At 39.5% G+C, this 23,003-nt stretch overlaps 3 protein-coding genes across 3 annotated transcripts; all 3 read right to left on the bottom strand.

Annotated features, from left to right (window-relative positions):
- Window positions 1-450: 450 nt before the first annotated feature.
- On the bottom strand, window positions 451-8,562 carry syt5a (synaptotagmin Va). Its single transcript, XM_074696830.1, has 10 exons — window positions 8,482-8,562; window positions 2,783-2,940; window positions 2,479-2,493; window positions 2,151-2,332; window positions 1,790-1,873; window positions 1,523-1,690; window positions 1,259-1,426; window positions 1,029-1,146; window positions 811-944; window positions 451-706 (listed from the first exon to the last, which is right to left on the bottom strand). The coding sequence occupies exons 1-10, from the start codon at window positions 8,538-8,540 to the stop codon at window positions 497-499; spliced, it is 1,296 nt and encodes a 431-aa protein (XP_074552931.1). The 5' UTR covers window positions 8,541-8,562; the 3' UTR covers window positions 451-496.
- Window positions 8,563-10,296: 1,734 nt separating this feature from the next.
- Window positions 10,297-12,026, bottom strand: LOC141809121 (ferritin, liver middle subunit). Its single transcript, XM_074695946.1, has 4 exons — window positions 11,719-12,026; window positions 11,086-11,232; window positions 10,855-10,980; window positions 10,297-10,743 (listed from the first exon to the last, which is right to left on the bottom strand). The coding sequence occupies exons 1-4, from the start codon at window positions 11,818-11,820 to the stop codon at window positions 10,582-10,584; spliced, it is 537 nt and encodes a 178-aa protein (XP_074552047.1). The 5' UTR covers window positions 11,821-12,026; the 3' UTR covers window positions 10,297-10,581.
- Window positions 12,027-12,137: 111 nt separating this feature from the next.
- aldh16a1 (aldehyde dehydrogenase 16 family, member A1) lies at window positions 12,138-22,707 on the bottom strand. The gene is made up of 17 exons (XM_074695943.1): window positions 22,436-22,707; window positions 21,067-21,166; window positions 20,825-20,951; window positions 20,567-20,724; window positions 20,402-20,479; window positions 20,099-20,286; window positions 19,866-20,024; window positions 19,603-19,761; window positions 19,202-19,358; window positions 18,969-19,044; window positions 17,814-17,919; window positions 17,537-17,667; window positions 17,225-17,395; window positions 16,283-16,487; window positions 16,010-16,195; window positions 15,496-15,621; window positions 12,138-15,316 (listed from the first exon to the last, which is right to left on the bottom strand). Exons 1-17 carry the CDS (start codon window positions 22,523-22,525, stop codon window positions 15,146-15,148), a joined length of 2,388 nt encoding a protein of 795 aa, XP_074552044.1. The 5' UTR covers window positions 22,526-22,707; the 3' UTR covers window positions 12,138-15,145.
- Window positions 22,708-23,003: the final 296 nt, after the last annotated feature.

The following is a 23,003-nucleotide window of genomic DNA, read 5'->3' as shown; positions in this document are numbered from 1 at the left end:
ACAGAGAGACAGACCGATAGTCAAGTACAACACATTTTACAGGACAGATCGAGTTAAGGTTGCTTGGGGGGAAATGAGAGTGATCAAACTGAAAGAGATGGAAGCAAAACAAAAACAAAAAATAAGCTTGTTGTACACAAAGATTTCTGCATTGAAAAGTGAGAGCAGTTAGTTTAAAAGATGAAGAAAGTCAACAAACAAAAAGGAGCAAAAGACAGACTATGGGGCCACAAAACTCTACATTTTCCATTTTCAGTTTTTCAATTTAATCAGTGCAAAAAATGGTTGAAAAAATGTCTATGGTATGTATGCAAAGCAATATAAAGCACACATTTGTATAAAGAGATCCCAACGTGAAATATAACAAAATGATTGAAGAAGTGAAACTGAGGTGTATTACAGATAACTATGCAAGTTCTCAGTCATTCATTTGGTTTTGCAATGAAGGAATACCTCTTATGAAGGTGATGGTGTACTATTATGTGTGAGAGTGTTTTCAGCGAATGGGGGCCTTCAGGGCAGCATCCACCTCCTCCTCTGGCTGCAGCGTGTGCCACTGAGCCACTGGACGCCTGGGATTGGCCAACATGTCTGACCAGTGGCGCAGTCCGACACCTGAGGCACCATAGCCGATCCAGCACTTTCCGATTGGGTCGTTGCTGCCCAGTTTGTCGTAGTCGTACACAGTGATCAGCACCTGGATTTTCTGTGTATTGAAACAGCAGAGGAGAACTTGTAGTAAGATCCTCACTGAACACAAGTCAAGTTTAGCAGATATTTAGTTAAACGCAAACTGGAAAATGTACAAACCTGGATCTGGGAGAAGGGTATCTCAAAGCTGAAGCTTTCATTGAAGTAAGGATTCAGAGTGTTTTGTTTGACTGACGTCTTCTTCTTCTTCAGTCTCTTTCCATTGTGCTGCAGCACCACCTTAACGAAGGGATCTGAAAAAGAGACATGATATGAGTTTAGAATCAGAAGAGCCAACAGATCCACTTTCTGTATTTTGTACTAGCGTATGTGTATACCTGACAGTCCACCGACATCCATTTTCTTCAGGTTCTTGGCCTCCATGACGTTAACTGTTAGCTTACCAGCTGTGGGGACGTAACGTAGCGAAATACAGATATCACCCAGCTTCTCTTGCTGTAGAGAGAAAAACAGACATGTTGAGATGTCATGTTGTATCATGCTTTGGTGACTAAAATGTTCATGTACCAAATGTTTCAGAGGACAAAAAAGAAAAAAAATCAGGTACCTCTTCTTTCTCTCCTCCAACAAGATCCTTCCATTCATGTATCGGCTGTCCAAGATCGATGGTGTTCATTGGGATCTTGATTTCACCAATGACGTCATGTTTACCAAAACGGTCAAAGTCAAACACCTGCAACACCAGAGTCTGACCCCCCAACTCGCTGTATGGTATCTAGAGACAGGAAGTGGTTTAAAACACAACACAGTGAGAGAAATGACAATGATAAAATGATCAGTCCAATGGATTGTACACAGCTGCTATCTGTACCTTGAAGGTGAATGTCTCATTGAAGACCGGACAGAGGTTTTTGCGTTGGACTTTGGTTTCAAACTTCTTTTTCTTGTCAGGTAGCATGTAAACTTTGACATAAGGATCTGAAGTCCCGCCCATGTCCATGGCAGGAAGGTCCTGAGCCTGAAGGATGCCTACAATCAGCTGGAGGAAGAGGAGATACGTTAAAGTGTAGCAGATTCAGCCTCCCAAAACTTCATTCAATTTGACCACTGAAACTAAATAAAAAGTGAATCTGTGTACCTGGTTATCAGTAAAGTTATAGTCCAGTGAGTATTCCAGTTTCCCAAAGAACTCCTTCTCCTCCTCTTTCTCCTCCTCTCCTTCCTGAAAGACACAGTTCATAAACACACATTTGTTCATTCTTCTTTGTTTATTCTGCATTTGCTGAGCAAAGAGGGTGTTCTCGATCTCCTCCAGAGAGTTTAAGAGTACAAATGACATCAGACAGACAATTTAGCGTTATACTTTTTGATTGCTAAATCTGTATGCTAAATTTGCAAGCTTGCGACATCTGTGCCTAAGAAATAAATGACAGAATTAATCGATCAACAAATATAAGAGCTCAGTAACCCAAAGATATTATCTATTCATGGCGTCTTACCTTCTTCTCATCTCCCTCCTCTCCTTCCTTATCCTTCTTTCTGCGCCCTCGTCCACCTTTCCTCTCACGGACCTTCTTGGGCTTCTTGCCCTTGTTGAAGCACTTCTTGTAGATGCAGAAACCCATACAGGCAATAAGGGCGAGAACTACAACCACAATGGCTCCCACTGCCCACATCGGCACTGGAGAGAAGAAAGGGAAGACAGATTATTGTGGTGGACTGAGTGGGCTAGTATGTTAGCTTTAACAGTTCTCTTTATTGTGCAGCATTTCTTATTCTTCTTTTGAGTGGGAAAGTAAGATGGAAGACGACAAGACATGGACTTACTTTTGAGTTTATGATCTTGGAGAGTAGAGATGAAGGGTCACATGAAGAATGAAGATGAGAATGAGAGAGGACAGAACAATGAATTGAACAATGAAATGAGGCAGACTGTGCATGAGCTGAGAATTAGATGACAGGATGGCGAGTGATCAGTACCTCTGGAACTGAAAATACCACTCATATGACAAATGCACATAGCTTAATTCATCAAATTCAAGCAAACACTAAATTCAACTCATCTTTAGCAGTGCAGAAGGGATAAGTGTGTTTTAGTTCAAGTTTGAATAAATGAGTGACGAGGTCTCACTTGGCAGGTGTGTTAGCTCATTAAAGAACTTGTTCTTCATGCTGGCAAACTGGTGGTTGGAGTGGTGTGAGGGCGGTGGAGGAGGCGGTGGTTCTTTCTCCTCCTCGGCAGCCCTTCGAAGCCGAGCCTCTGCCACACTGACCAATCGCATCGTGGGTCTGACAGGAAAAAGAGAGCAGACGTCAAACTGTAACTAAAAAATACTGTCCCTCAAACATATTCAGTATGTATTCAGATGTGTCCTTTTAAACTTTATCTCTTTTGACCTTTCAACTGGCTGTAATCTTTTTAATCCTCTCTCGCTCTCAACCCCTGGTGCCCTTTCCTGCCTCTCAGCATTAATACACATTCATAGTTTAAAAATTTTACAAAAAATTAGTTTTTATTGCTTTTAATACGGCAAAACAAGAACCTTGCAGTTGAATCCAATAGGTGTATGTGGTACTCGAGTGAAAGATGTGGTCATTTGGTGAAACTGATAAATGTCAACTGGTTTAACCAATGATTCTCACAAAAAAAATCAGATATTGTGGAAATATCTATAAAATATCTATTTCTTTGAATATGAATTTAGCAGTCCACCATACACTGTTAAAAATGAAATTTAAAATAACTTTAAAGCAACCGACCCAAAGAAAGAGAGAAAATATTTTTGTTTACAGCATACTAGCTTGTATGGTACAACAAAATCTGTATTAGAAAAGAAATATTTCAAAAATATTTTTGAAATGATATTTGATTAGAAATGACATTTTTACTTGACTTACTAATAGGAAGGTGGATTATGTTAAAAAAAAAAAAAAAAACGATTTGATGGAACTGATCTTTTCAATTGTTAAAAAATGGTAGAAACGTCACATAAAATTCTATGACACCAATAGAAATGCAAACTGCAATATTTATTTTTTTAGTGTTATTTTAAAAAGTTTAGAGCATATTTTTGATTTGGACAATATTGCGACCCTTATTTGTCACTGTCCCACATGTGTTGTCAGGTTTCAGATGTTAATCAGTAGAGAAATTAGCTCTTCAGACTGAAGTCATTTTTTGCACCAGGCTGTAAATGTGTATTTTTGCTGTAAAAATTTTGGCTTGAGATTTTAGTATGTGGTTTGCAGTACTTCAATGGCCAGCCCCAATCAGACACTTTACAAACTGCACTCTCTGGCATATCAAAAAGTGCATAAAACAGACTCATAATTCTTGAGGTGACTGATCAAATAAGATCAGGTTATTCAGAATATAGAACAGCGTCACAATTTTTACTCCTCCTTTCTCTATACGTGCATGTGACTCTTCCCCAACCAGATTTAGACCCTGGTTCCTACTATCAAAACACAGAGTTCCTTGAAAGTTCCAATCTTCTAAAGAAAGTTCCTCTTGTCCAAAAGTACCCTAAGACTATGCCCAAAATCACTCAATGTTGAACAACTTCCATTTAGGCGATAATACTTTTGCAAGGGAGATCATGTTTTTGGCGCTGTTCAAAAGTTTTTTCATTTTTCCTTTGTCTATTTCTTGATTGTTGGCAGAAACCAATTCATATTAAAGAAAGCATGAAGTCATTTGCTGGCAAGTTGTGGGTTACAAGAATAATCTATCCTTGTTTGTTGCAGATTTGCAGACAGACTTGCCTCCCCTGCCAGCTCAGACTAAAAGACTGAAATGTCTTTAAAAACATTCACATATGAAGCAAAATTTGAGGAATTCAACATCCAGCCTACTAGGGAATGACTCTTTTGGAGCTCACTTCAAGTGGCCACTCAGAGAACTGCATTTTATGGCACTGTCTTTTCACCACTTGGTTGCTTCAAGCTTCCACATTAGGAAGTGAATGCATAAATTGTAGCTTGTCACGTAAGAGTGGAACTTATCTGGCACTGATCCCTGTCAGGGTGCCTTCAAGCTATTTAGTGTTTTTCTTAGTAATCATTTATTCTATTTTGCTTTATTAACCTAACTTTCCTTCCTTCATCTTTACCCTGTGTTATTGCTGGCCTTATTCACTTATGACTGTGAATCAGATAAGGATATTCAAGTCTACAGTGCTTTAAAATGGATAAAATATGAGTTTGAAAGGGGCTTTAATTGTAGATTCAAAGCTATATATCTACAAAAATGTATATTTCTGTTAATATTGCCATTCTCTGACATTTGAATACACACATACAGGCTTTGCCCGAGGAGACAACCCTCTGTCGCAGCGCTGCAATGTAACAAGATTAATTGCCAAAGGTAATCCGAAAATCCCTCGGCTTAAACAAATTAAGGATGGTTTGGCTCTCTGGTCTCCTCCCCTTCCTGCTCCCATCCCACTATCATGTCTCCTCCACTCTGACACTCAGTTTTATTCCTTCTGTCTGTGAATTATCCATCCATGACAGCTGAAGCAGAGTATACTCACTGTAGTTGCATTATATTTACCTAATGAGATGTAATTTGGGTGGAGCGGTTTTATATTAACCCTTTTAGCTCCCTGGATTACATAAGCAGAGGATTAGAGAGGGAGAATGTGTGTGTGTGTGTGTGTGTGTGTGTGTGTGTGTGTGTGTGTGTGTGTGTGTGTGTGTGTGTGTGTGTGTGTGTGTGTGTGTGTGTCAAATATGCTTGTTCGCTCCCTAGATTGGATGAGAGGATTGATACCACCCTTATGTCCATATGGTAAATATGAAGTTATAGCTAGCAGCCAGTTAGCTTTTATTAGCACAAAGACTGGAAAGGGATAAAAAATCACCAGTCCCACCCTGTTAAAAGTAACAAAATCTGAAATTGATAATATTCATCTTTGTTGTTTGTGGAGAATTGTTTCCTTTCAAGCTTTTAAGCAGGTTGTTTATCAATTTTTCAATTTCCATGACCAGTTCTACTTATATTAGCTTGTTGCTAAAAAGGCTAATGTGAAAATATTTGTCAGTAAAATTTATCTTCAATCTTTATTTCACTCTCTACTTCACTGTTTCTTCTCCTTCTGTTGCAAATGCCTGAAATATATTGATATAGGGTATTAGACATTCAGCCTTTTGTCTTAGTCGACATTTTTCATTAAGACACTGAGGCGCTCTCATATGTAACACACAACAGCCATTGAGTAGATTGGGTTTTTCAAGGAATGTTCATTTCAGAAGAATAAATTTGGATGAAATGAAATGGTTGAAAATAGCAAAGAGATATAAGTATTTGATATTAAATAGATGTCCAATATCAGTCAGGCGGCTTATGTTGCTGCTGCAAGCAAAATAAGCAGAAGCGGTCTCTTAATGCTGTGTCATTCTGTCCTTGTTGCCAGGCCTCCATCATGACATTTTGGTTCAAATTCAGAACACCCCAATATCAGGATAATGTCCACAGCTGTTATCTGGGTCAGAGCAGATTTAAGCTGGACTGCTGCCAGAATCTTACATCAGTGAAACCTTCTCAGGTTTATGTCTCTGTCTGCTGGGTCATCATTTCAAAATAATAGTAATAATTAAAGAAATGTGGTATAATATGCAGGTTTGCGAGTACTTTGTGGTTTTATCTGAATCCAAAATTCAAATCGAACATCTTTTTAATAGATGTCTGTCAAAACAAAAACATGAGTGGAAGTTGGAAAGATGGGTTTTCAGAATTAACAAACAGGGCAGGATGGTGAGTTTCAGACATACTGAATACAGTTCATATCATAAATACTAAAAGGTTAAATCCACCAAAGGCTTGATATGAAATACAGTGATACCAAAGCACTTCAAAGTAGATCAAAGGAGTGATGAAAAGTGTGTGTATGTGTGCCAACATTGCACTCCAGAAACAATGCTGTAAACATAAGGTCAAAGGTCAACTTCAGCACATTTAACGTTTTTATCCAGGGCTCAACAGATTGAAAGTTGTTATAATTCCAGACATAATAAATTGTCATAACATCAAATAAGTTTTACTACAGCAAAGAGTATAGATTTTAGATTCGATTTTTTTTTTTTTTTTTTAGAAACAATTGATTAAATGTCTTCAAAACCCACTATTAAATGTATATATCTCACAAAATAATGAAAGACTTGATTCTCTGTAACCTTACATGGGTCAAGGATGGAGGCTTTCTCCTAGGAGCTCCATCTCAAGAGTTTGATTTTCTGATCCATGGCTAAGAATCAAGTTTATTTAATACTTGAAAAGCTCTAGTTTTTGAGAAAGCTCTGTATCTTGTTTAAAAGTATGTGTTTGCAGGTTTCAAGCTATAGAAAAGAAATACCAAACTGCAACAAATCAAAAGATTAGCTATTCATGTGGGTGACTTTTAAGGCAATTACACTGAGTTGGTTTCAGTGAGGATGTTTCTGTTTTATGTGGGCTCTCCTGAAGCACATTTGGATATGATTTGGTGCAAAATGACGTTAGCCCCAATGCTCCAGACTGCTGTTTCAGTTTGGTCAGGTTATTAAGGCCCTCGGCTCTGATCTGCATCCAGACAGATTGGAGGTGAACAGCCGGTGGGGGAATTTTATCTGTCTAAAAGCTCAAAGCTTTAAACTGAACCAGGGCTCCATCCGGCTTCTAAATGGCTCCCTGAACACTGGAGGTATTTACTTTTAGTAATTTTGTTTCAATCTTGGTGTCTGGTATTAGTAGTTAAAAGCACAACATTCTTCAAACTCAAGCAGAATTTCTTCAGTGTGCTAAGTTGTATTTATTTCCTTTCTTTCTTTCTTTCTTTCTTTCTTTCTTTCTTTCTTTCTTTCTTTCTTTCTTTCTTTCTTTCTACTTGCATTTTAAGGTGCTATATAGATGTTATTTTGAGATAGATAGCTTCTTTTCTTGACTTTTCATTTAAAATCATAAATGAAAGACAATAAATTATACAATTTAAAAACCAATTTTACTCAATATGTTGACCTGTGTAGCCTTACAATATTCTTCTGAAGTTTAGGACAAGATACTAATAAAGAAGGAAGCTTCCTTGTGGCTGCTTTCTATTGACAGTTTTGCAATGCTTGAAAATGTCTTCAAAAAAACCCTCTACATTATGGTGCCCTTGCTTGTTCCACAAGTTAACAACATCAGAATTAGAACAAACATCACTGTGATAGATGTGAGAAGCTTCATATAGACAAACGGTGTAAACATCAGTGCTGTAAAGGTGTTCTGTGAGTGGCTTCACGTGAACACAGACTCTACAAATAGCCGTGCATTAGCCTCCAATAATCCACTTAAACTAATCTATTCCAGTTTGGAAAAAACGGTTAAAAAAAAAAAAAAAAACTCCTGTGTGAGTAAATTCAATTGATCATACAGGAGCAAGGTAAGTATGTTTGTAAAATCTAGAGAACGCCACAGAAACAAATATAAAACTCTACAATCAGGTGAATTAACATTAACTTTGCCCTCTCTCTGATAAAGCTACCTCTTAACAGTTACACTACCAAAATATACGCAAAGAGAGAAAATGAAGTGAAATAAACTTTTGAGAAATTAGACAGGTATAAATCTATATTAAATGAAAACAAAAAAGTTTTATGGTTGAGATGTTTTCAAATAGAAACACCAAACTTTTGTTGTCTGGCTAAGAAAAAAAAAATGCTTCCTCCCTCCTGTTTCTCCTCATTGCATATTGAACACCTGAACAGACCATATTTAAACCCACAGTTGCTGTCACTGGATGATCAGTGATACTTAAACTCAGCTGTGAAATAAAGAATAAAATAGTCAGCAAAAAACGATCAACTTACCCTGTTTGATGTCGTTCTTCTTGGCTCTTGAGCTTTATTTCTATTTTTCTATTTTGCATCCAAACAAACGTACTCCTGTCAAATCCCTCACCACTGACTGCTGAGAAGTCGTCACACACAATTCCCTCTTCCCTCTCTCACCCTCCCCCCTCCTGTTAATCCTCCACTATATCCCTTGCTACCAACTACGTCCATCCACCTCCACAGAAAGACGTACATCTTGAAAAACCACAACTTCTCCTACACTGTGACTTTGTGCTCCCTATCACTGACAAGCATACACTAATTCTGCGACAACTTTTAGAGTTTCGTGAGATACAAGTGTCACCTTTTCAAGGGCTGACTTTAAAAACAGATCAGGAAGAATTGTTTTGCATCAACTTGAGTTATTTTATCCAATTGAAGCCACATTTCACAGGTTGAGGCACTTTGCAGGCTTCAGCACCCTGGATAGCAACCTGCCAAGGAATCTGTTGCTCTTGAAGTCTTGATCCTCACATGAATCTGGTAGAGGTCATGACCCTTTTGGAAAGGAAACCATGACATCACTGGCATTACTGAAAGTAAATCATGGCTGCTAATGCTTCAGGATCACTTAATTTCTTTTTAGTTATTATCATCAAAAACGTCCTGTCACTGCTTGAGTAAACAAAACATACAGGAAAAGTGAGGCAAGGTTAAAGTGTCTGCCTGGATGGTGCAGTACTATACATTTCCAGCAGAGGGCCCCAGCACCTAACAACATCACAGTGAATGACTTCCAACATCATGTGCAGAGTAGAAAGTAAAAAGTTCACAAAGTTAGTTGTAAACAACAATTATTCAGTTAAGTCAGTATTTCAGTTAGTTTTTGAGATTTTTTTTTTCATATATTAAGGTAATTTGTCCTCTGTACATTTTTGTTCTTCTTCTTCTTCTTCTTTTACTTTGTATACATTTTGAATCACCTATTTTAAAAAACCTTTGAGTATTTATGATCCACAATTTAAGACGCGTTTCTTAGAATGGATATTTCTGCAGAAACCATTATTGTCCAGTCATGAATCATACATTGAAACGCAGTTTTTATTTTTACTTTTTTTACTTTTTTAACTGGCTTTGAAACTTAATACTGATATCTTTCTACAACCTACAAAATCAAATATGTCCATCAAAACCAGATTTACATTAACCTAATCCCATTTTTTGAATACCTGAAACCACTGAGTGATGAGAAAGAGTCAGACGAGGTGACTGACAGCACGTCAGAGATACTTTCTTTACAATTAAGACAGCAAATGTTTGCAATGACTGCCAAATCTGACTGTTGAGAAAGCCAGGTAAGTTGTTTTTTTTCTGTTATACAAAATGTCATGAAGCAAAAGTTACATAAACTTAACAACAACAAAAACCCTCTTTGACTACTGTCATCTTTAACACCTAGCGTACAGTTTGTTTTTGGGTAAACAGACTGAAAGATTCAAGTGGGGCGTAGCTTGATGTTCTGGGTGATAAGAGCAGTGTGATGGGAGGATCCAAAGAGAAGTGTCGCTTTTTTTCAATTACAAACTGGATTTTGAGTGTGGCCAGAGAAGATAAGTAGGACTTTAAATGATTGTACAAAAAGTTTAAAGCCCATGTGTAAGAGTTTAGAGCTAGTTTTTACTAACTTATGTCATCATGTACCAAATCCTGCACAAGAGCCACTCTGAAGTCCAAGTTAAAAACCCCAGACTTTGTCATTGGACTTGCAATCATGACAGTGTTTATGACAGTAATCTCCAGCAGCTTTAGAGCGTACATTTACAGGATGTACAAGAAAGAGGGACACCAGAATCCAGCTCAAAATGTTTATTCAGATTCAGAACAGATCAGAAATATCAAGTCACAAGTTGTTAAAAATGTCAAATCAGGAGGTGTATTAGAAATGGGACAAAGTCATAACCTTAATATCCAACCTGTTACATGACATTTAAAAACAGCTAGACCACCAGATTACGCAAGCTTTATCAACTTTTATAGCAGGTTACAGTTGAGTTTGTGCTAGGTGACAGAGCAGAGGAAGCAGGTGTGTTGATTTTTATGGCCCTTGTGTAATGAGCTTTGGTCTTGACAATGCATTTAGCTGCTTTTGCCGCCACCCAGGGTGTGCTTGTCAAACAGGTACTCTGCCATCTTGTTGTTGTGGGCATCCATGCGGGTGAGGTTGGTGATGTAGTCACCCAGCTTCTTGATGGCCTCAACTTGTTCATCCAGGTAGTGGGTCTCCAGGAAGTCACACATCTGTGCCCAAGAGGAGGGAGAACATGATTGATTTGGTCAAGATGAAAAAATTATAATTCGTATGCATCAATTAAGATTGGGGATATTCCAGCATTCATTTACAAGACTTACATGTGGGTCGCCGTGATCAGAGGCCAGTTTATGCAGATCCAGTAGAGCCTGGTTGACATTCTTCTCCAGCTGCAGGGCGCACTGCATAGCCTCGAGCCCACTGCCCCACTCATCCCGCTCAGGTTTCTGTGGAAGAAAGAGATATTACAGAAACTTTTTAGTTTACTTTTCCATCAAAATTGTGCATTTATGACACGTCAAAAAAAGCCCAGCTATGTGACATGCACCCACCTTGATGTCCTGCAGGAAAATGCGTCCTCCCCGCTTGTTCTGGAAGGAAAGCAGTTTCTGACCATGCTCCCTCTCCTCATCGCTGTTCTCCTTGAAGAAATGAGAGAAGCCTGGGAGGGCCACATCATCCCTGGAGAAGTAATAGGCCTGTAAGAAACATGAGAAGAGGACAATAACAGTGGTTAAGAGATGTAACCCATCGTAATTTGACAGAAGAGGGTTGTGATAAACAGTAGTTATGTAAGGGTCAAGCAAGCCTGTGTTATTATGCTGTGAGTGTTCGGACACTGACGGTGCTGAGTAAGGATGAGTAACAAGCATGACACAGCACTATTACATTCAGTGGGGTGAGCTGAGGTTAAAACACCACTTATCTCTCAGTCTGCTTATCAGTGACAAGAGAAACGCAAAAAACAAGCAACTACTTCAATGCAGTTTCAACTTGTACTAATATACAAATTTACTGTGTTAGCTATATACAACAGTATTCTAACAAGGTTGTACATTTTCAGCATGTTGGTCAAGGATAAAGCTGTGTCCCTACAGAAGCACATCATTTACACTATTAAATTCATTTTATTCAATTCAGTTTAAAAAACTATTAGTGCAAAAACAAGAAGATGTTTTTCTTACCATAGAGGTGTAGGTGTAGGAAGCAAACAGCTCCATGTTGACCATCCGGTTGATGGCGGCCTCGCAGTCGCGGTGGTAGTTCTGACGCACTTGGGACTCCATTTTGGCTGGCGTTTCTTGTGCTTTTTCTTAGCAAAACGGTACAAAAATAGAGTTTTACTGTGATTACTTCAGTAGTGTTCAAGTAATAAAGGATTGTCGTATGCGGAATGAGAATCAGCTGGAAAAAAAACCGGGACGAAAGAAGAAGTTCCGTTCAAACACTGTTGAAGCAAGAACTCCTTAAGGCTTCTCCCCTGATGTGAAATGGAGGGGCCGCCGCTCCTTGTATTTATACCCAGTCGTTGGTCTCGTGACAGACGTAACGTCACTCTGTTCATTTCCGCCAATTACGAAGCCCGCAGAGCACATGACGCTGGCAAAAACTGTGCAGAGAGAGATGAAGTTGCATTTTTTGGCCTGGCTTAAGAGTTTTTCTGAGGATTTATGACTGATAATCAACCATAATCATAAAATATTTTCTCTGGGGTTTTTTTTTTCCAAAACATTTTTTTTATTTTAGTTAAAGTTAAAGCCCATTGCATGTTTAAAAGCAAAAACACAGTTTAAACGATTAATCAAGCCAGTAAAGTTGAAAACTTACCGTTTTGTTTTACTTTTTGTGAAGTTTTTAGTGCCATTTGAGGTTATGTTTTAACTTTATGCGATTAATAGAGGTTAAAACTGCTGATGCTATGGTTTCCACTTATTGCATTGCTCAATAATACAATGTTAAGAAACTATTTGGTAAGCTTTGGAGACATCTAACTGCTTAAAGCAAGATACTTCTCAAATCAAAAGTATTGTTAAAGAACAGTTCTATATAATGGATAAATGTCCACCCTTTGATATTTTTGGTATGTGTTTTATCACATAATCTTTATAACTGGCTGTCTCTGTACCTTTGTGTAAAATATGTTTATTTTTGTATATATACACTAAAGAAATCTAGGTATTAACAGGACATGTGTGAATATTAAACTGCTAAGACTATTAATTCCATGTTTTATTAAAGTGATACAGAACATTGAAATGAATGGCTGCTATAGAGTTAAACAAGTTTAGCATTTCTTTGTCATTAAAACGGTTTCGGTGGGTTCTCAGTCAGCTGGCTTATTCTTTCACAAGAGTCAAACCAGATGTTGATCTCACTTGTATGTCTACAGTCCAAAGTTCTACCCTTTAATCTTGGCACTGACAGGATGACCTGACAATAAAAACTGCCTGTACAACAAGCACTGTATCCAACAATATAATGTCTGCACAGAAGAGACACAGTAATTTAGAGGCAACACCTCTCTATAGTATGCTGTGTCATGCAACACAATTGCTAAATCTCGTCAAGTTCAACTGAGGATTCTGCCGAGTCATTGTTGTGACTCAGCATACCACAGTCTCAAGGCCATCTTTCCGCTTAACTTGTTGGTTTGTGTAAGTCACTGCGGCAGAGAAAGGGAGGAGTCTGGTGTCAAGACAACGTCTTACTGGACGTTCCAGTTCCTACTCCACTGGCTGGAACCAGTTTGGAAATTAAAAAGGGAACAAGGAGTAAGAAAAAAACCTGTGATGCGGCTGTCTTAACCACCGTGTGTCAGTACTTTAAATGTGTTCATTCCTATGTTTCAGTTTTAAGTAATACCCAGTCTCATTTACAAATAAACTGAATAAAGCCTATAATGTCGAGGTTTGTAGGATTGCGATTATTTCTTCACTGACTAATATTACTAAAGGTCTTACTGAATCTGAGTTGCTATTGTTTCAAAATGACACACAAGATATCCTAAACTTTGAAAGGTTGGTGGTTTATATTAGGATATGGTAACTAGCCTTCCAAAAAAGGATTAGCTGATCTTTGTGGGAATACAAACAGCTTTGCAGTTATTTGTACATAAATTACAGCAGATTAAACATAACAGGATCATTTGAATAATTCAAAGGGTTTGGTAAAAATGTCAGATTAAAATGTGGCATATTCATTATACACCAGCATATTTTAGTTTGAATCAGAATGATGGTGCTACCAACAACCAGACAGATCAGCAAGGGATCCGGGTGTTAATTTAATTATGGCTTTGAAAATTAACCAATTAGAGTAAAAATATCATTGAAACTGCATTATTTTATTGATGGGACTTTAGACAGTTAACAGTCTCTTTTCTTTAAAGAGAGGTACTATGCTTTCCCATAGTTTAAAAATTGATATAAATTAACAATACTGGATACCCATAATAAACGTATGCAGATTTACAGCCACAGGCCTCAAGTGGGCTGGCCAATCAGAGAGAAGGGGGTTTGTGGGGCCTTAAAGAGACAGTTGCTTAAAAAGGCATTTTAGTCAGAGGACAGAATAGGGGTTTTCCAAAACAATAGTGTAACACAAATATGTAAGTTTTGTAAAGCTATTACAGGGCTAGCAGAGGGCCAAACCCTTACAAAAAGCACAACACCCCTTTTTTTAAAACAGATGGACAGATCTGTTACACATATTATTGCAATTTGAGCTTGCATATATAATATTTTTTTAACAGGGAATGTTTGCTGGAAGAACATTTCAATGGCTAAAAACCAAACAGTAATAATGATACAGTACAGAATGTTAAATTGTAATGTAAAGTTTCTAGTTGTAGACTGATAAAAGGGATACTTTTGTTGAAAGAAAAAAGAAAACAGGTCTAAACTGATACATAATTTAGACTAACCGTGTCCCACAAATTCAATCATCAAGAGCACAGTGAATACTTTTTGACCCAAAGCTCTTACAGCTGAAAACCTACATAGACAAAAAAAATCTTAAAGATGAGAAATCTCAATGATTTTGATGCTTAAAGAAAGGTTGATGATGATTTGAAATCTACCTGACTGCAAAAGCTAGAGGTAGAGAGTAGTCAGGTCATGCGTTTTCACAATAACGGCAAAGAAATAGCAAATGTCAGTTGGACTTGGTCCTTATAGAAGTATTCTTCTATATTGGAAAGGCTAAATATTATCCTTTTATCATCAGTTTTTTAAGCTATGCTGCAATTACAATACCCATTTCCAAAAGAAGAATCAAGTGCTATGAAATCCTGTCAAAACTCATGCCTTTCTATTTAGCCCCCCAAAACTCAGCCCAGTCTTAGCATCAACCTGCTCACCAACCCCCCAAATCCCCACTAGTTACTTCCCTGCTGAGTGAATGCACTATTCAGAGTCAGGTAAGCTGCCTATGCAACAGTAAGTCAGTAGTAGCAGAAGTAATTAAGGAGGGAGGTGTTAGTTTTGAGGTAATTCCACCACCATCACGTTTTTATATGATCCTTCCTTTTAAATCTTTATCCTTTAAGTCACACTTTGACTATACAGCTGTATTTATTGAATTCTCATGTTTCTTTTTCCTCCCTTTGTCTTCTTATGCTGTGGGAATCCAGATACTTTTCCACTGGACAGATTTTCTCCACATCTCCTCCATGACTGAAGATTGACACCAGTCTTTTCCTCCGTCCTCCCCGTCATCGTTTTGGCAGGACAAATGCAAGGTTTTCAAGGGGCTGGTACAGGTGTACTGAAGGTACTGACAGCCCTGTAGCAGGGAACAAGAGAGCAGGATGGAAGATAATGAGTGGTTAGTCAAGGTAATAAGAGCCCTGCTCCTATTTCTACAATACATGCCCTATTCTGCAACTCAGACCTCTCGAGAATCATGCCCTCAGGTTACGGGTCCCTCTACGGCTGCAACAATTGTCTATTTCATGTCCTTACCTCAGTGCTGCCCCAGTACCAGATGGCCTTGATGACGCTGTGATTAGCCAGAGCTGCTGTCAGTTGGTCTTTACTTCCAGTGATGACATTAACCAAACCTGCTGGCAGGTCTGAAGCTTGGAGCACCTGGAAGAAAAGGAAGGAGGAAAAATAAAAAAAGGAGTTGTTGGACAGAAAAACCAGAGTGACAAACTCACAAACTGGTGATCACAGGGGGTTTAGTGAAGGTCTGGGACATGTCTGGTGGAGTTGTCTGACTTTGGCATACCTCAAGGCTTTATTCTTGGACCCGTTGTATTTCTAGTTTATGTTTCAACACTTGAACTTTACACTGTCCCTTAAAAAAATGATTTGATGAACATCTTGGATTATCTTTTTTTCTAAAGTTTTCTACCTTAGTCTTGTCCCAGAATACAAAGTGTTGGTTACTTATTCTATTTTTGAGTTTTGAAGGTGGTCACCTTCAAAACCTCTTTCATGGTGCAAATTGGTCAAATGCTTCATGTCAACTGACCTGAATGAATGCCAAAGCAGGGAGTGGAAACCTCCGGCTAGGGACCAAAATGACAGCATTTCCAGTGGCAACAGCTGCCCCAAGAACTGTTACCATTGACAGGAGGGGATTCTTGTCAGGAAGGACAACCCCAATGACTCCAAGGGCGTCAGCATAGGAGAGGGCAGAGCCAGACTGTGGCATAGGCTGTAGGACAAGGAGAAAAAAAAGTGAGATTAGTTCCAGAAACTAGTGGAGAAGGTTTCATTTTACATCATGTGAAATCAACCTTACCAGAGCACCTCCTTGGACTTTGTCACAGTAAGCTGCCCAATCACTAAGTCTGCTGATGCTCAGCTCCACCTCCTTCTCAACTTCATCAGTTGAGAGACTGGTGCAGGCCTTGATTGACGCTAATAGGTCCTGCTTCTTTGCTTCCAGTCCTTTAGCTAGAGAGTGCAGCGACTGAGCACGTGCAGATGGACTCTTTTTCATCCATCTGGAAAAAGGAAAGGATGCTGGTGAATGATAAACTTCAAATAAAAATGATGGAAAGCTGCAATTCAGGTGTAAAAGTTTAAAAGTTTCTATGTACCAGCAGGATAAGCTGTGTGCTCTTTAGGAACATTGTGTTTATTTAGTGTGTATGACTCAGCTAATGTTGTTTTTTATAAGCTCTGGCAGTAAAGTTGAACTTTGACTGACAATAACACACCCACGTCAGGTTGTGAAATCACCTTCTGTGTTCTGGACAGAATATAAAAGTCTGAAATAGTGTCTTTTAAAGGGGCCAAAATTCACCTGAAGGTACACTATAGTGGTTGCTGGTGAAAACAATTTAAATGTTAGAGTTCAATAAACTTTTTGCAAGGACACTTTTTATGTCACATGGTTGCCAAATGCCCTGTGACTACCTTGTGATATGTTATATGTGTAAATCCAACTCTTGCAAGACAACAGAAGGGACTAGTCTTGCTTTCTGCAACTTTAAACTGAGCTCAATAGACACTTGATGGATAGGTTGAAATGTGCAACAACTCCAATGACTACAGTAACTCAGGAAACTATAAATTATGATCCCAAGAAACAAAATATGACAAAAGTTAAAAAAGGAGGGGGGAAACAACTGCAAAAAAATAACAATAACAAAAATACTTTCTTTTCCAATCCCCTGAACTGAGGTCATAGCAGCAAAAGTGTTTATTTTTGTTCATGTTTGTGTTGCAAAAAACTCACCCAGGCTGGACTTTGATAGCTGCCTCCACGGCATGTCGAACATCCTTTCGACCTCCATCTGGACAATAGGCTAAGACACTGTTGCCCCCCGGTGATCGTACAGCCATACTGCAGCCGGACACAGATTTGCACACCTTACCACCGACAAACTGCAGGTAAGCCTTCGGAGCACTGAGGTGAGGAGATATAAATGCATGAGATGATGTCTTTATTGAGTAATGTCTGCAGGATAATGGTATTCGGATAAATATGTGCATATTGTCATGTGATGCATTATAATCATGACAAAGTAAGGAGATCGTCTAGGCCCACCTTTCTAAGTCATCAGGGAGAACAGGTGGGGATGCTGCTGTGCCAAATTTTGAGTAGTCCATCGAGACAGGAGACGAGTGAGGTAGAGGACGTGAGGAAGAAGATGATGGGCGTAGAAACTGGTACAGACCCTGGACAGGGGCAGAGAGTTGGTCAGCAGTGATGAACTCTAGTTACCTAGTAACAAGGTAACTTGTGAAATGTTACTAGCTCACGGAAAATTTTATGATATAAAACTAACTGTTTCTGGTCTCCTGTCAAAGACACTGAAACCTACCTCCTGTCCTCCATCAGTGCAGGTCCCGCTGTCTTTGTGACCAGATACAGGCAGACAGGGGTCGACCACAGAGTGGGAATTCAGCCACACCGAGCCAACCGACAAACTGAGGAGATAGAGAGGAGAACATGTAAGTCAGGAGTTAAAAGTTAAAAGTTTTGCCAGGTTGCAAGGCACTGCCCTGTTGGCTATGGCTGCCTTTTGCAGCAGCTCTCTCTACTTTGTCCGTTTCTTGTAATTTTTTTCGTCTCTTTTTCGTAATCTTTGTATTTGGAGTGGATCATTACTTTGTATGGCTCATTTGTTGGTCATGGACACCAAACTTTTTGTGGCTTCAGTGACATTTTTACTACTTTTTCTCCTGTGTTTGTCTGGAGATTCTACATGTAAACTTGGCCACATTATTTACATGTGAACTCAGCTGTAAGCAGCCTGTAGCATGTCAATGCTAAATTGTGTAAGGCCTGATGTCTTCCCACAAGGTGAGGAGAAGGGGGTGAGGACGACATGCCGGTTCTCAGGTGTGAGCTAAGAAGTGACGACATGAATGACATGGACCTGTCCTTCCATCCATCGTTATTGGGAACGTAAGATCTATCTCCAATAAGATGGACGAGCTAGCTGTGCTAACCCAGCAACAGAGGGAATACCAGAGGGCAGAGTAGCATCATGCTATTCACAGACACGGTTAACATCAGACACCAACGCCACATTGGAAGAGCTTCACCTGCTGTAAGCAGACAGGATCTAGGACACAGAGATGGAGCATGACTGATGAAGCTCAGTCCTGGACCCTGTGGAGGTGGAGGCTGGCCGAACCGGACAATGATGGACAAGCTGTCATCATCTATTTTCTTATGGACCTTTTTGCGCTTTCTATACACTTTCTTACTTTTGTTTTCTTGATTGCTGCTGTGACTTCAATTTCGTTGTACTTGTTACAATGACAGAGTTCTATTCTATACAATGACAATAAATATCTATTCTAAAACTAATTATCCAGCCAAAGCTTAGCTTTACACTCAAATATTCTAAAGGGCAGTTAGAAAAGTGAATAAACAAGCAATGTTAATAAAAAAGAAAATTGAAAAGAAATGTGGGGAAAAGAAGAAAAAGAAAAGTGTCTAAGTGATAGAGGCATGTGAATGTGAGTACCTCTTAGCTGTCTCCAGAGCAAGCGTGAGGTCTTCAGTCCAGATAGAAGCCGCTTTCCCATGAGGACTGTGATTTCCTGCATAAGTAAAGACAGTTAGTATACAACTGCTTGTTTCAAAAGCTTTATCAAAATCAAATATATTTCTTCTTTCACAAAGTCTAAAGCAACTTAATGATTTACAAGAGAAGCACTCTCTAAAGTGATACATCTGAATCAACAGAGGCTCCCTTACCCAGAGTTACTGCTTCTGTGTTGCTTCTAAAAGCCAAGAGAGGCAGCAGTGGTCCATTGGAGGGATTGACCACAAACGGAGAAGAGGGGGCAGACCAACAAAGCACTGTGGGGGGATACTGAGCCCCTGATGGAGGGCCAGTGGATGGCTGAATCAACTGAAGGACAAAACAAAGGAAAAGAACAACTAAGACTTCCAGTGTTTACTGTAGTGGAAAACTTTTAAAAAGTGTGATTATTGCATAAGGAAAACAATAAGAGTAGTTGACAGATTGCAGCTCGACACACATGAAACCAAGCACTACAAAAATAAGAACAACACTCAATTTAAGTTAAAACCTCTGTAGCTTATTTTGACATTTGCTGTATCTCAGCATGGCTTTCTTTTTGTTTCTGACTAACCGTTGCCCCCTGCTGCTCAGCTGCCAGTATGACAGCATCCACTTTTGCCCTGTCTTCATCACTGTCCAGGCCCACACACTTCATCCCTGCCATGCGGAGCCTGAGCCGAGCCACAACACTGTCCAGCACACTCTCCTGCACACACAACACCCAGTTGACCTGAGGAAGAAGGAGGATTATTAAGAACATGTGATTCTCACACAGGACGACACAAGACCCACTCCTCCATCCTTCCATGGAGGATATTAATCCGTGTATATCACCTCTCTTTTCTTCTTGAAGGCTGCTTCTATCACTCCATCCACAGCACTGTCAATGTCAGCTGACTCAAAGATGATGAAAGGGCATGTAGCACCGATAAATGGGGAAAAAGTGACAGAGACACCCATTCCAGCTGTGGCCTTACACAGTGTCACTCCATCCTGAAAGAGAAGACAAACTGTATCAACATCGAAGAGCTTTAGGAAAAATCAGAGATGACTTCTCTTTCACATACCTGCTTGTTGCCACTGTAGGTCATATGACAGATGCTGGGGCTCTGGGCCACTTTGGCACCAAGTGATACATCACAGCCTGTTAAAACGTTAAGAGCACCAGCAGGGAGTCCTGCTCCAATGAAAAGCTGAGCAAGCAGCAGCACAGGAGGAGCAGTGTTCTGACCAGGGACGACGATGACAGAGTTGCCTGGAGAACGACAGAGTTTTAGAACTTTAAAATGATGCAATTTATCTTGATAACCAAATCCTCAACATAAATCAAAACAGAAAACATTTCATTTTGTCAGGGGAGTGTCAGTTACCCATGGCCAGTGCTGGAATGACTTTGAGCATAAGGGAATAAAGAGAGCAGTCATCAGAGACGACCACTGCCACCACACCTGAGAAACAAGAAAAATACATAAATTCAAACAAAAACTATTTCGTACAAAAAACACTTCTCTTGGACTATCCAATCGTGACCTCACCGAGTGGAGTCCAGTTAGTGATGATCATGTCTCTGAGCTGAGCCCAGCTGCTGTAGTACTGCAGCAGTCTGATAAGGGTGGATGGTGAGCAGGATACCCCACATGCCTCACACAGCTCTGACACACACTGCCCGTGCTGCCCCAGGAGGCTCACCAACCTGTTAACAGAGCATGGGAAAGACAGATATGTAGCCTCACGTTAGGACTAGCAGTGGAGTGCTGCAGACCCCAAAAGGTGTGAAACGTAATTTCTCATACTTGAGCAGCACTTTCGCCCTCTGGTAGCAAGTCAGTCCACTCCAAGCATCGTAGCCACTGACAGAGGAGGACGCACACTGAGAGACATCATCGTCTACAGCGCACACTGTGCTGCACACATTCTCACCTGTAGACCAGAAGAGAGGAGAGGAATGACATGTATGTATCACTTTTACTGTCCCCTCTTTGAAGTGTTGTCCGTGTTGGGTTTTCCAGACACTTTAAATTCAGGCTGCTTTTACCTTTAGGACCAGTCAGGGCACGACTTTGTCTGCCTGTAGGATGGGAGAACTTTCCATCAATGAACAGACCCAGAGAACGGGAATGGTGATCCAGCCAAGCCTAAAGAAGTGTGAAGTCACAATGAGCTGCTCACTTTTTAGAATCAGAGAATCAGAATTTATTTGCCAAGTATATTCAAGAGTACATGAACTTGACTCTGGATTGAACTGTACTATCTCTGTTTAATTATTTATCAATCAACACTAAAAAAAAAAAAAAGAAAAAAGAAAACAGCTTTGGTACTATTGTCCCAAGAAGAATAAAACATATGCACATTTAAATTAAATAGTGCACTAAATAAGGACATCAAAAATGGGCAATTTTCAATGGAAAATGAATGTGCAGAGAAGAAACAGACAGGCTGTAGTTGTAGAAGAGGTATATGAGTTATTCTTCATGACAGGTTTTAACTGTTCATTAGTGTGGTGTCCTGACGCACAGAGCTCTGTAACATTGACTAGGGGGAGGAGTTTTTTTCAAGAAACAAAAATAAATGGATAAAAATTTAGATGTATGTTGAAATATGTCAACACAGATCAAAATGAGAAGGATGGCATCAGAAAAAAATGGTACCACAAGCGCATTATTCTTATTGTTTATATCTTACATTGCAACTTTTCCAACACTACTGTGCGTGCCCAAAACAGCAGAAATGATTCTCCACAAGTTGCAGTTAGAATGATCATCATGCTTTCGGTTTTATTGTTGCAAGCTTTCAACCCTAAACATTTTATGCTCTTTGCACAAAGGTTTCAAAGACGATGACACTGTGCCTGACACCAAAAATTGTGCTCACATCTAATTGGTCAGGGACAGATACCACCTCTGCGGGGAAGCCACTGATAAAGAGATGGAGGCTCTGGTAAGCGGTGTCAAAGATTTACAGAAAGAAGACCAAAGTGCAGAGCTTTTTTTTTTTTTTTTTTTCCAAAGATCAGACTTTTTTGCACATAGAAAACTAAATCTGCTTTTATTTTGCATTGTTGTATTGCATTTGTGCAGATTCCTATACAGTTTCAGTAAAAGCATTAACAAATGGCTGAGGTCAAAGACTGACCAGCAGTCGTCAGATTTTCTCAAAGTGGAAGCATAAGGTTAAAACATCTGACTTCAGCCTTGACATTTCATAACACGGTTAACTGTAACAGTGCATGTCACATGCCTGCCTTGTGGACTACATTTACCTTTCAGTAAATGAACTTCACATGGACCAAATGAAATCGCTCAGACAAGTGAATGGTAAAAAAAAAATTGTCAAGCACTACACGTTCATGTCAACCACTGCAGCTGAAATTATGCCAGTTTGAAAAACTCAAACGATCACTTCACCTGTGCGGTGGCAGTGCTGGAGGCTGCTGCTGGTCCGTACTCCATGCTCTGAAAAATATCGTGCACAGTCTTATTGGTGCTACCAGCCATAGTAGAAAAAAATCAAAGAGGCGCAGTTTTTGTGTGTCCTCTCTCTGTGTGGCTTTTTCGGGGTTGTTAAAACTTTGCAAGACGCTTGTGAGGCGGAGAGAACACAGGGAAAGCACACAAGCAGGAAGAGTACTGCACGTCAGACTCAACGTGTGAGCTGCGCGTGCGCTCTACAAATCCACGAGCGGCTGAGATGTTTCACTCCTGTTTACTTCCGGTATGCGAGGAATTGAGGAGTTACATGAAATAATCTCAAAGATGTCACCAAACAAATCTCCGGGGCTCACTACCAACTTTTACAAATTACTTTGGAAGGATTTAAGGCATTCTTTTAATATATAAAGCTCTGAAAGGATGTATTTACAGAGAATAACTCATGAAAAACCGCCCTTTGTCAGTCTTCTATTTGGGTAGTCCTATGAAAAATCTGCTCCAGCAGAACAACAGTTTTGGGGTTTAAAAAACGCTATAATTCTTA

This window comes from Halichoeres trimaculatus, unplaced genomic scaffold, assembly GCF_033239565.1.
Source record: "Halichoeres trimaculatus isolate MK-OKI-2021-1 unplaced genomic scaffold, fHalTri1.1 fHalTri1_scaffold_20, whole genome shotgun sequence".
NCBI lineage: Eukaryota > Metazoa > Chordata > Actinopteri > Labriformes > Labridae > Halichoeres > Halichoeres trimaculatus.
The sequence above is the reverse complement of the archived record's forward strand: the minus strand, read 5'-3'. Positions and strand labels throughout refer to the sequence as shown.

What these genes read in the sequence shown, in the direction of transcription:
- syt5a (XM_074696830.1), bottom strand. Translation starts at nt 8,540, where the DNA reads ATGCAAAATAGAAAAATAGAAATAAAGCTCAAGAGCCAAGAAGAACGA. An exon ending in AGGAGGGAGATGAGAAGAAG is followed by an intron (nt 1,874 to 2,150) that starts GTAAGACGCCAT and finishes TGTGTCTTTCAG; the next exon opens with GAAGGAGAGGAGGAGAAAGA. An exon ending in TTGGAGGAGAGAAAGAAGAG is followed by an intron (nt 1,147 to 1,258) that starts GTACCTGATTTT and finishes TTCTCTCTACAG; the next exon opens with CAAGAGAAGCTGGGTGATAT.
- LOC141809121 (XM_074695946.1), bottom strand. Translation starts at nt 11,820, where the DNA reads ATGGAGTCCCAAGTGCGTCAGAACTACCACCGCGACTGCGAGGCCGCC. An exon ending in CCTACACCTACACCTCTATG is followed by an intron (nt 11,233 to 11,718) that starts GTAAGAAAAACA and finishes TGTTTCTTACAG; the next exon opens with GCCTATTACTTCTCCAGGGA. An exon ending in CTGATCACGGCGACCCACAT is followed by an intron (nt 10,744 to 10,854) that starts GTAAGTCTTGTA and finishes TCTTGGGCACAG; the next exon opens with ATGTGTGACTTCCTGGAGAC.
- aldh16a1 (XM_074695943.1), bottom strand. Translation starts at nt 22,525, where the DNA reads ATGGCTGGTAGCACCAATAAGACTGTGCACGATATTTTTCAGAGCATG. An exon ending in CCTTCAAGAAGAAAAGAGAG is followed by an intron (nt 19,762 to 19,865) that starts GTGATATACACG and finishes CTTCTTCCTCAG; the next exon opens with GTCAACTGGGTGTTGTGTGT. An exon ending in CTGCTTTGGCATTCATTCAG is followed by an intron (nt 15,622 to 16,009) that starts GTCAGTTGACAT and finishes CTTTTCTTCCAG; the next exon opens with GTGCTCCAAGCTTCAGACCT.